Source organism: Lytechinus variegatus, chromosome 3 (genome assembly GCF_018143015.1).
Source record: "Lytechinus variegatus isolate NC3 chromosome 3, Lvar_3.0, whole genome shotgun sequence".
Classification (NCBI taxonomy): Eukaryota; Metazoa; Echinodermata; class Echinoidea; order Temnopleuroida; family Toxopneustidae; genus Lytechinus; species Lytechinus variegatus.
Genome location: NC_054742.1, coordinates 41,965,918 through 41,979,110, shown reverse-complemented (window position 1 = coordinate 41,979,110; position 13,193 = coordinate 41,965,918). Strand labels below are relative to the sequence as shown.

Here is a 13,193-nt window from a genome sequence, read left to right as displayed (position 1 = left end):
AATATATTCAAGACAAAAAATGATTACTAGTAAGAAATCAATCTTTAAAAATAGCATTGAATTTGATTGAAACAAAACCAAGTTACAAACTGGCAAAGCAATCAAGTATATTTCTATTGGACATTATGTTAACTTCTCTTCTACTTGACGCTTGCATATATACTGTACACGTATATTTCAAAATGGAAGGATTACAATGGACTCATACAGAGTTTTTGTGGAAACAGAAAATAAAAAAAAGTAATACCATTTCTAATATTTTTAGTTTTCAATTCTGTTCTACATATTTAAAACACAAACTATAATGACCAATTGTATTTAAGAAACTAGACCTATCATGTTACATCAGATGATATTAATTTCTTTAAAAAGCAAAATAAAAAACCCCTCAAATAAAAACAATCTGCAATATCATCCAGATCTAATACTTTTATGAGTCTTACACTGGATGAAGCGCTAACAAACAAAAACCAAACTTTCATCTAGAATCAGCCATATATTTTGGCAGATAATCATCATTGGTACATCTTTGAAAGAACTGTAGAAAATAAGGATATATTTCAAGCACCACATGGGTACAAAAGATGATTTCTTATGTGCTCAGCCTAACTCGTGAACATGGGGAAACAATACCACAGAAAAATTAAAAAACAAGCACCCTGTTTACATTAATATCTCCATGACAAAAAATATGCTACCTTTACACATTTACATGACAAATGATTGCCTCGTTTACTTCCTAATACATTCATTTACAATTTGGAGAGCTATACTTTAAGGTAGTGCATTATTGTGAAACCTGCCAACAAGACAAGGTGTTTACTGGTTTTAATATGAGCATAATTATGAGCTGTTGTCTTGGTAATGCTAACCTGAATATTTCCCATTCAGATCCCCATAACACAAATCTCAGCAACTGATCATAATGAAAATTTTCAAGATTATTTGCATTGACCACAATGTACAGTCAATTGTAAATTAATTATACAATCGATCTTTGTCATACATGATCAAGAATTAGACTGCTTTCAATGGAGTCTTGTCAGCGGTTTCACAAAGATGAACTCCCTTTAAATTTTTCTTATATAGGCACATGTTCATGTTATCTTACTTTACATATAGATAGAGCAATTTTTACAACACAAAACTGAGACAACAATAATCACCAACTACATATATGTTATTGTTCATACTATTTTTTATTTGCATATTTTGTATAACTGGAGATTTTAAGATATGTAATCTTGAGTTGACATTGACACAGTAGTAAACTGACAGGATCACATATGAACAATGATAAATAGCAGTGTGTAATACTTAACATTTTACAGTTTGTTAAAAACTGGTACTTGATCTGTAAACATATAGAGACACATGTTTGGTACATGAGTTGTTGTTTTTTTAAAATGGACATTGAATTGCTTTAAATCTGAGTTTCATTGTAAAATCACAAAATAATAAACCTCCCAATCTCAAAACACATCATGTACCACTCCTCAATATGGAACATAGAAGAAAATTTCCTTCTGGAAGTTATTTTTCTTCTCTTTTCTTGAAGAGAAAAAAGTAGAATGTTAAACCCTACATTTTTTGGCCCACCATTACAAACTCATTCAAAATATAAGCACAACATAAAACAACAAAATCACTTTGAAATATACTCTACAAAGCAATTGCAATTTCATTCATTACCTATTCCACATGTAGATATTCTCCTATTGGACAAAACTGCATTTAAATTTACATATGCTTGCATCTTCTACTGTTTCATATTATGTACAAAATAGCTCTTTTTATGTCCACTTTTTTTTCCTCTGAAAACGGTTGATTCCTCTCTCATCACAACAGCATATTAACCGGCACTTAGAATAATATAGATGGTAGATGGAATCAGTTTTGTAGTTCGGATTGTGTGATTTCATTCAAATCTTTCATCAAGCCTTCAAGGTGCATCATCTCAGCGTTGAGATCTTCAGCACTGAATGTGCGCACAGTTGACTGTTGATGGAGCATAAAAGAAAATCAAGTAGGGAAAGGTATGAGTACAATGCTTGAAGGCATAATCCACTTCTTTAATACACCATCACTCACTCTCACTTACTCTCTCTCTCTCAACTGCACCAGGGCCTCGTTTTATAAGTTACCGGTATGGTATCATCACCATCCAATGGTAGCCGCCATGGTAACCATGCTCAACAGCCACTCAAAGTCAGGGATTTCATGGAAGTTACCACTAGATGGCAAAGAAACTGTAATATATATTACTTCAATTAAGTGTGGCCCTGAGTACATATATCTTTTAAATTACATTGAAAAATAATATCAACAGTAATCACTTTCCCTGTTAATAATTTTATTTCGATAATATCATACATTTCACTTAGGAATAACAAATCTTAACATTTTAATCTATGAATTCCAGTTTGAGATTGTTGGTCTTCCATGTTGTTTCTTTTAGTCTGAAAGATGAGGTTCTCAAAAAACATATTGGTTCAGAAATACATTTTATCAAATCTTACTAGGGGAGACAGTTAAAAATGAATCGTTGATGAAAAATAGAAATGAAATGATAGATTAAATAAACAGAAAATACCTGGTGAAAAGAGAAGTGAAAAAATCATGAAAATATATTTTTAAAAAATGTGGGAAAGTAAAAGAATAGATGAATGACCTATTTCAGTCAGGGTTTCGTAAGACTAATCTTAGCAACTGAACATAGGGCTGATGTAAATTGTACAAATTATCCTTGTGATCAATCAATGGAGGTGAAAGGATAGACTGTGATTTCAAAAATGGGATTATTACATAAAGAACAAATAAATGAATCCTTACCCCTGGGCTGTTTCCATCACCTACTCCTCTATAAGTAACATCAGGTGCTTTAGGAGTAATAACGGCCATGGGTTGAGCACGACCTCTTCCAGGACCGGGCTGACCCCTCTTCAATGGACTGTATGTTGGGGCAGTTATCCTCACTACAGCATCAGAGACAATACAAAAAGTATTCATCATTTACATTTTTAACTGAATCTGTGGTTGGTTTTATCATCTGCAGTAACTGACTGATGTCATTAATATTGCAAGTCTCGTGACTAGATATAAATCAGCTATGTGGTGTCTTCAAAGTTTAGAATGATACTGTATCTATAATGACCATGACCATTATCATCACCTCCGTGATTAACATCATCATCATCATACCATTCTACTGCTGATCATCAAGCTCATGACCACTTCTAGTGACATCATTATTTTATCATTACAATTTTAATCGTAACTAAACCACATTTTCATTTACTATATCCAATTCTATCATCACCATCATCTTAATTGTCACCAAAATTATCAGCATAACATATCATTATAACAATTAAAATCATATTTCACCATAACATCCCCATTATTATCATTATTCTTGTCATCATCATTCTCATCATCATCAATAGTATCAACCACATCATCAAAATTGTTTTGCCTCTTGTTTTACTTATGATTATTATAATCATCATCATGAACAAGTGTTGTTATTACTACCATCATCATTATCATCATCATCATCATCATCATCATCAATACCATCATTATCATCATCATCATCATTAATACCATCATCATCATCATCCTTACCTTTGGCCTGTGGATGTTGATAGTGAGGAGGAGGAGCGGGTACAGTGAAGCTAGAGAGGGGGTTGGTGCGGGGTGCAGTACCACTGTTTTGACTACCGGACTCATCTTGAGAGCTTGCATTGGTATCGCTATGGTAACCTGCTAGACATTCAAACAAGACATTAGTGTAAAAAGATACTGTCTATATTGCAAAGCTTATTTAACACACAACCACATTATTCATATGAATGGATATTGGATGACAGAACTAAAATGTATAAAATAAAGGGATGTATGTATTACATTACCCAAATTGTTGATAATTCTAAGATACCATGAATTATTAATAATCAATATTCTGTATAAAAAATAGATAAATTCACATGTCAAGAAATGTGTCCTATTGATTTTCTTTAATATATCAAACCTTTATTTTCAGCAATCTTTGGATATATTAACAGCCTTTTTTAATTAAAAATCAAGATTCCAAAGCAAACTGTGATTAGAATTCTTCTACTACACGAGCATGGAAAAACTATTTTTGCAGAATTTTGGTCAGGGCATGATTCAATGGATTCAGTATGACAGCCCTGTTTCATATTAAAATGAATCTACAACTATAAATTCAACTTTATTTTATGAGGACATGCAAACGGAGACAGATCACTTGTAATAGCTCACAATACTATTACTGTACGGACAAACAAAAATGAGAAATTTAAAGGAATTGAATGAAAAATTGCCTCTGAAGTTAATAGGAAGCAATATTTAATTTAGATTTGTCCCTGAAATTCATTCAATCAGCTTACAGAAATATAGCCCGCTGGAGATAGAATTAATTGTATTTTCAGGAAACCACTTTTGTAAGACAATCTGAGATGAACTTAGAACCACAATATTAACAGATATATACTACTGATCTAAACAGTGACCAAACATACTAGAACTAGCCATGTGAACATTAGAATATTTGCAGAAATACAAAAAAATATTCAAATAAATCAAATAGCATATGGGGTGCAACTATTAGCTTTAAAAAAATCAACTCACAACAAAATAGCATGATGGCAAAAAAAAAACACAGCACAAATCTATGATTTGTTAGTAAATCTGTAATGAGCTATAAGCCAATTCATAAAGCTGCAACTACAAAGATTGGTTATTGCATGTACACCATTGGAACATATATTAGTATAAGTACAATACTGGACAATAGCATATGTAGTTATTTCAGTAGACTTTGTGGACTGTGCGATGCAGGACAAATGCAATGCAAATATTAGTAAATGAATCAAATAATGTTAAAAGCCTTCCAATAGAAATGATCAAGAGGAAGATAAAATAAAATAATGATTATAATAGAAATAATAAGAAGAAAAGAAACACTACTCTCTATAGATTTGTTTAAAGAAGTAGAAAAGACAAAGAAAAACAAGAATATAAACTTTTAAATGTTGTGTATGTTCAAAGAAAAGAATAAAGAAATCTAAGAAAAAAAATAAAGCTTGCATAAGCATCAAGATAAGAAATGTTTCTGGTACATAAAGCACATGTAATATTATCATTATATACATATCAAGATTTTACATAAATCTAGATAAGTGCTTTGTATCGATATACCTGGTAGTTGAGTTCACATATGTAATTGCAGAGGCTCTTGAACTGAGCCATGCACTCTGATAATAATTTGCCTCTTCAGTAAAAACAATGACCAATTAAAATATCAGTTTAATAGCTGAAAACTCATCAATAATCAGTATAAACTTCCTTTCATAATTTTGTGAAGATGACACTTGCAGGTGTCAGGATTATATTGAGTATGTTACCTAAAACATTTTTTTAAACTCAATTTATATCATCCGTTGTGCCAGACATAGATTAAATCTCAAAATATGAGTTGAGCACTGTAATGATATCATAGCAAGGTCATGTCTTGCAATTCAAATGGTGTCCAGCTGGACAAGACATAATTGTGATTATTTCTGCACACTGATCTAATGTGTGATAACAATACTCATTCTGTTACCCTAAGCATACTAGAAATATGAAGAAACAATACCATTCTGATACTTCAAATGCTGTTTGATACTATCATAAATGCAGTGGAAAATTAGACCGAATATTCATAGCACATTTAGCAAACTACTAATAGCAAAAATTTCTTTTCAGATTAAAAAAAAAAGGTGCAAAAGCAGAATCTACCTCTATTTTCAAATGCAATGCAGTGCATGCTCCTTGCAAAAAAGAGTACGTTAGTGAAATTTTCCCTTGACAATACCTGAGCTATAAACATATGGAGGTCTGTCAGACATAGCAGAGCGTGTTGAAGCATTAGACATGAAGTCATAGGTCTGCGTGTTAACCAAATTATCTGATATCCCAGAAAGAGGGGGAAAAGACAGAAACACGTCAGGTCAACACATTGAAAAAAAAAAGTACATGCACCAAATTGTCAATATTTTCAGTGAAGTGCTGAGACTATGGTGTGCTGTCATTTTCATAAAGTGTCTTTCAACATATTTGATTTGCTCTCATTTATGTTGTATATAAAGTTTGCTTAAAATGTGAGTTACACAGCACGCTTTACATGGACTCCGCAGCCAAGTTTCATGCAAAACTGTGACAGCAATTTATGTCAACTGCACATCATGGCTATAATGTCCTCTATCAATTGCTCAGTTTTTCTTTTCATGAATTTAATCAATGAACATTACATCTCATATCTAGTATAGACAATAACAAAAAATTAATGTTTGCATCATGGTTATTCCTTCAAAATTATCAAATTCATGACAAAACACATTCCATGTTATTAGATACAATGAAGTAAATCACTGTTTTAGTAAAAGGTACATGTACTTGAAAGGCAAAATGTCAAATTTTAAAATGGAAAAAAAAATTGTAATCAATAAATGGATACTGGAGCAATATTAGTAAACCCACTGTGAATGAAAAAAATAGGAGTGTAAAGAAGGAGAGAAAGTGTTAATTCAATACATCATATAATGATAGAAATTGAACAAAAGGATTGTCATAATTAATATTTTATAATACTGAAGAATCCCTGTAGAGAAAACAATCAAGATAGGAAATAAATGGATTCAATTAAGCATGTTGATGAAATACAAAAATATGAGAGAAATAGAAAGTGAGAAAATCAGATTGTTAGTATTCTAAATATTCCCATTAAACAGGAGACACACAATTGGACTGTACATTACTATATTACAATATTTTTATGAAAATAAAATTGATTTATTGGAAAACTTATGTTAGGAAAGATGCTTGAAATCAGAATAACTTTGAACACATGTTAAGAAAAACCTCAAAGATCTAAAAATATATAGCATTCTTAGTTTGTGAATGTTATGATAAACGATCTTAGCTGACTATTGATTCATATAACAGTGGCATACCTATAATGTTGCAGGCCCAAGGTGCCACTTTTAGGGGACACACACAAACAAAATTAAATAAACAGAAACATGTAAGTTTTATATGAAAAACAGCAAAAAGAAGACTATGGGGGCATAATAAGCCAGAAGAGACACATATCAATGCTTGCCCCTGGGGCTAGCTTTTGGGGTTGTCCCAGTGTGTCAAGAGGCATGATTTTGGCACTTGCCCAGTTGCAGTTTTTTTTAAGTATACCACTGGGTTAAAATCCACAGAAAACCATTTGAGGAGTACCCAAACTTTTTATATATTTCTGAACAGAACCATGAACTCAAATCAGTTAATGACAATTTGTTTAGAAGAAATTATAACGTTCAGTATCAGGGGAATATGATAAAGGGATGAAGAGAAGATTGAAGTGGAGGAAAGGCATGGATATATAGCTTACACCAATGACTTGTTAGGTTCCCATTCTTTACCCTGATATAAAGAGCAAAAGAAAAGACACATTGAGTGTGTACACCCATTTTCATTGCTAGTATAAACATAATGGAGAATCTTACAATCTGAATTAGCTCTTCCATTTGTACCATCTACACTATTCATTGGATAATAAGGTAGACATCCTATTCATTTCTTTCGCAGGTTTATTCATGACAGAGAATTCTTATGATTCCATCCCGATTATAAAAAGTTAAAAGTAAGGATTTGGAGATAAAAGGGTTTCCTGAATGGAAGTGTTGTAACATAAACTCAATGTCAAAATTATCTAACTAATGTTTCACACCGTGCTCATCACAGATACAAACATAGAGTGCTTTTGAGCTTAACTAGTTATTTGAAAACAAACACTGCAAAACAAAGAAAAAATTGTACTTCATGAGTGCATTATCAATTTAGGGGCCTAAAATTTCTATTTCAGCAAACAATAATATCATAAACCTGATAGATCATAAAAAACCTTAACTTTCTAAGCAATGGCTGATATACAGTATATGATGTTTACCAAAGTTAAAACTTTTACTAGATTTACCTTGAAGAGTAATGTTAAGTTATCATAATAAAACATAGGATGTATATAATACATAAAGGTTACCATTGACATATATTTGAAGAGTATATTGGATGATAAGTTTCGCTAACTTCCTTGTCATTCAATTATACCTTATAATACCTTATTATGCATAAATGGTGATTGAATAATTGTTTTAAATGAATATTAAATCATTTTAGCATCATTAGAACCTATCTTATAATAATATAATGAAGTCTTTTTATTCTCTACCTCTTCTATTAGCGGTTTGTTGAATGGCTACGTGATCAAGTGACATAGCCTTTGAAACTAGACGTTGTTTGTAAGTGTGATTGACGCGAGCCATGACCCTGGCTTGTCGTCTCGCATACTCTGACATTCCTATTTCAGACACTGTGTCATCTAGCTCTCCTAAATACACTCGATCCAGTGCTGGGTCATTGGTTTCGCGGTAGAGATTTGCAGAGTGTGCACGACGGAGGATGCCCTCTCGTGGTGGCAGGTGATGGGAAGGAGGTTGAAGGTAAGAGGATTGGGGCATGTGAGGACGATGGTGTAAAACTTATTGGATGGAAGGAAGAATGCAAATATAATCATTAAAAGAAAGTTGCAATAGAAAATTAAAAATACTGTTAGCTAGGTATTCATTTTCGCAAAATTGATGGAATGGGTATAGGGCTGAAGAGTTGAATATATATTAAGATTAATGTATCTGATATTGGTGTATATACAAGCATCTCAGAGTACACTAATTAAGAGCATCACTTCTTGTTAGCTCAAACCTTTAATTTTGTTTTAAAGTATTCATTCGTCAATTCCACATATGAAATATGTTAATTAATTACAAATATACAGACAATTACAGTAATGTAGCAGTAAAAAGAGAATGAGGCAAAGAAATAGTGGCAAATAAGGAATGTTAATTATCTTATATAGGCCTGCATATTCTGTGAAAAGCTTTCTTATACTAGGGAATTTCTAGTTAAAAGTTTGTCGGTTACAAAATTACATAGTTTTTAAAAATCCAATGTAGCACAGAAAAGAAAATTACTGCAACATAATATAGAGAACTTTAGAACTAAAGCAAAGCTGTTCCACAAGCTGAAGCAAGAGAGATTTCAATTCCTTTCAAAAAACATCAAAATATCCTGAATTGCACAATATATTTGCTTCTGATAATTTGAAACAATAAAATATATTGATGTTTACGCCACATAGCATACAAGTATGTATTCACCTTGCTTAGAACCCCAAATAAATCTGTCAATATAAGTTTTAGAAAGTTTATATAATTTTAAAGAGCATACTCTAATCTTTACAATTACATATAATGGCTTGTTTAATGTAAACATTTTTAGAAGAGATTCAAATGACAAAGATATAACAGGGGTTATAATTCACTCAAACATGAATGAGCATACTGCAATAAGTGTGGAAATCATCCACGGTAACAAAATGATGTCAGATAATGTTTTGTTACCATTATTTTAGATGACTTTCCTTACTACAAACTTTAATAGTAGATATAGGTAGATTCCCTCTTTCAAAAAAAGCTGATTTTCAAACTGTTCTTTTAATTCTGACTATTTTGGCTTATTACAGAGAACCTTCACAGAAAACTTATTGGGGTTCTGACCTAGGTAATCACTCAAATGTCATTTAATCACTTTAATCACAAAATAAATGTTCTTTGAACTTCAGGTAAACATTGAGCTGAGATATGAGGCATTCTTTTGCAGTTTAGCAAGATTAATGTGAATAATTTTATCATGGAAGCTTTCCAGTTATCTATTCCTGTATATCCTACTACAGGAACAATGTACTTTACATAAGCCACTTTTCAAGTAGCTATGCTCCCGAAGTCATAACTGGGTTAGTTGGTATTAGAGTTTGGTATACCTTCTTGGCTTCTGGCACGACTCATAGTACTAGCGACCTCTGCATCGGTGTCAGAGAAGACATCACCCGTGGAGTTATTGTTATTGGAAGAGTAGTGACTCCCAGACATGGAATGGCTCGAGGAATACCCTCTACCAGTCGATAGCCCATTGGATACACCAGACCCATCAACATCACCACCATACGACATGCTACCTCCTCCAGAAGAAGCCCCGCCAAGCCCAGTGGACAAGCCCCCTTTACTGGAGGTGCCACTGGAGCCATAGCGGTAGGAACTGGACTTGTAGGATTGGCTGGTGCCATTTGAAATGGGAGCAGAAGAGGGGTCATCTTGGTGATTGGAGGACAGGGATGCATGCACTAGGAGAGGAAGGAGAGGCAGAATAATCACATAAAAACAACATGCATCTACCAATCTAAAACACAAGACATACATATTCTACACTAGAATAGGTGGGAAGCTGCAGGATATGGGAAGATGCATACAATAGACTAATATGATACTGGAGGATCTTAACTTCACAAATCTCTCATAAATCTTATCATCAAGAGAGTTTCCTCTTATACAAAGGCAAAATTTATTATTCAAATTTGCTTTGATATGTTTATACAAGTATAATGATGAATAATAACAAAATCTTGTTTATCTCAACTCATTTTCTAAAACCTATCAACAAATACAATAACTGCGATATACCTCTAGAGTCAGTGGCATAGTCACTGGTTCCCTTGCTACCTGAATACACACTGTTAGCAAAGCTCGTCTCTCTGTCGACATCCATACTCTCAGATAGATTGGGGCTAAAGGCACTGGTGCCAGTACTCCGACCCTCACCCATGTGCCACTTGTTACGATAACTTCCCATCCCACCCATCGTCGATGAACCGCGAGCATCTCCACCATGATTCATATCACTAATATTGGAAGTGCTTCTGAACTGATAGCTTGAGCTGCTCTTGTAGTTGCCGTTGTCCATGCCAAGGCCACGGCTGGTCGAGGTTGGTAGTGTCATAGCACTGGATGATAGATGAGTATCCCGAGTCAGGCCCCTGGACATGGTGGGCGATAGAGGAGGAGGGCTAGGACCCAGGTTAACGGGGCTGGCAATCCTTGGGTTATCATGGAAGGTCGGTGATATGGCACTGTGACCTAGAGGTGGACTTGCAGGAGAGTGCTCGGGGACTATGTAATGTTGGGTCTCTTCATAGCTGCTGTTTTCAACCATTCCTCTTGGGTCCATCCTGAAACCTCCAGTCCGGTACTCATGACCCCTTCCAGTGTCAATGCCACTGTCCAGAGTGTTGTAGTTGTATTCTTTCTGGGAACTTTCACTAGTCCTGTAGTTGTAATCCCTGCCAAGTTCAGGACTGAACCCTGTAGAGGCGTTGCTGCTGTCATGGGAACTACTGTACTTGTTACGGTAGCTTGACTGTTCATTCAGGCTGCTGACAGTTGGAGCAGTGATGGCTGCAGGAAGGAAAGGCATGACAGGAAGTGAGAACACAAGTGAGAAAACAAGAAATCCACATTTCATAATCTCATTCAATTTCAAAAATAAAACTCTTGGGCTTCATTTGTCCATAGTTTTTAACAATTCCTTTTTAAAATATGGATAACATTAACAAACAAAAGAGACAAGATTTCCTTCGAGGTCACACTAAATTGTCTATTGTTATGGCTCTGTAAAATGAAGTCAAAATAATGAACAATTTATCACCAAATAGCTAACCATGAATGTCATACTATGAAAAAAAAAGAGAGAGAGTTTAAAAAGAAGTATTCTTCAAAATAAGAAAGGGTTTAGATGGTGGTTTACCTCGATCAGAATCCTAGGAAAGTTTGAAACCATACCTTTGAGAGGCTGTTCAGAGTTCTGAGGTATGTCAATGGCTAGTGGTCCTTTGTCTAAGCCATCCTGTAGTATGGTCTGTAGGTTGCGATCTCTTGATGCATCTGAGGTAGAGTAGGACTTGGCAAAGGTCTGGTGACTTGACACAGTCTTGACATTGCTACCATCTGACTGTGGCACCATCTTCTCCACCGAGTGCGTAGTAGTCGTCTCCTCAAAGGTGATGGTCAATGGATTAGGTCTCAGTCCACTATTGGCCACAATGTGACCATCAGGGAAGGTCACGATCTGACCATCTTGATAACCAACAGCAGATTGTTGAGAGTCTGAGTTCTCACGAGGTCTCGTCTCTGGAATCTCAGAATGCATACTGCCCAGGGTAGAGTAACCATCATTTCCAGGGTATTCATTCTTGACCTCCTCAATTCGAACATTGGTCGTGTTGATGTTGACATTTGGTTTCTCGCCCTTCTTGACATTTGCATAGTTAGCTAGGATTGTAGAGGGAGGGAAGGGGTGGGGTACAAAACATAAAACATGCAAATGACAACCATGCCACTGATAAACATATAAATCATGCAATAAGAATTAAACATGCAAGCTGAAGACAAAAATAACGATCAGACAAGAGAAAGCAACATTATAGACACGTGTTGTACACACATGACCTAATCACGTTGCAGTTAGTAGATTGTCCATCATTCGCATTATGAATGAGTGTTCACGTTAAAAGTGTATTGATAATTTATCAATCCCACAAAACCAAGACTGAAGTATGTTTGTTATAATGTCCTGTTAAAGATTGGAGGACTGTTCACTAAAATAGCAATAGTGTAACATAATTTGGAAATTCACTGAACTATCTTGTACTATATATTTTTAGATTAACGATTAATTTACTGAATTTACTGACCCTCACATAAAGTGAGTGACTATCTAGGGGATAGATTAAATAAGTTTGTAAAAATTGTTAGGCAATCATTTAGTGAGTATGTACTGTTTGCTAACTGCAATCACTTATTTATCAAGTGAGCCAACAACTAGTTGCTTGCTAGTAACCAGCTCGCAGCAAGCATAAATTTCAGTAAGGACATATATATCTTTGACTTTTACATAAAATGCATTTTCAATCAACATTAACATGAGGCAATAAGTGGTCAGCATTCAACTCGAGATTTGAAACAGGTTAATCATGTAATTTTACTAACATCTATTTAAATTTCATGAATGTAACTTGCAATTTTTATGATACAGAACAACATATGTGGTTTGTGCGCTCTCAATCCAAATATAATGGTCTTATGTAGCATGCTGAATCAAATTAATTTTCATATTTAGAAAGATAACTTAATCAAAGTCACATCCATATCTTTGCCTAAAGTTGAAAAACTACCTTCCTGATTGTTTAG

The 13,193-nt window shown here is 34.1% G+C and overlaps 1 protein-coding gene across 1 annotated transcript in view; it reads right to left on the bottom strand.

Moving 5' to 3' along the window:
- Positions 1-883: 883 nt before the first annotated feature.
- Positions 884-13,193, bottom strand: part of LOC121411057 (neogenin-like) — a 62,206-nt gene continuing 49,896 nt past the window's right edge. The window contains exons 24-31 of the mRNA XM_041603540.1: positions 11,787-12,275; positions 10,632-11,402; positions 9,935-10,294; positions 8,288-8,596; positions 5,885-5,977; positions 3,628-3,765; positions 2,833-2,975; positions 884-1,998 (exon numbers count right to left, since the gene is read on the bottom strand). Of these exons, the coding sequence (XP_041459474.1) occupies positions 1,891-1,998; positions 2,833-2,975; positions 3,628-3,765; positions 5,885-5,977; positions 8,288-8,596; positions 9,935-10,294; positions 10,632-11,402; positions 11,787-12,275 (2,411 nt within the window). The 3' untranslated portion in view covers positions 884-1,890. The remainder of the gene's footprint in view (positions 1,999-2,832; positions 2,976-3,627; positions 3,766-5,884; positions 5,978-8,287; positions 8,597-9,934; positions 10,295-10,631; positions 11,403-11,786; positions 12,276-13,193) is intronic.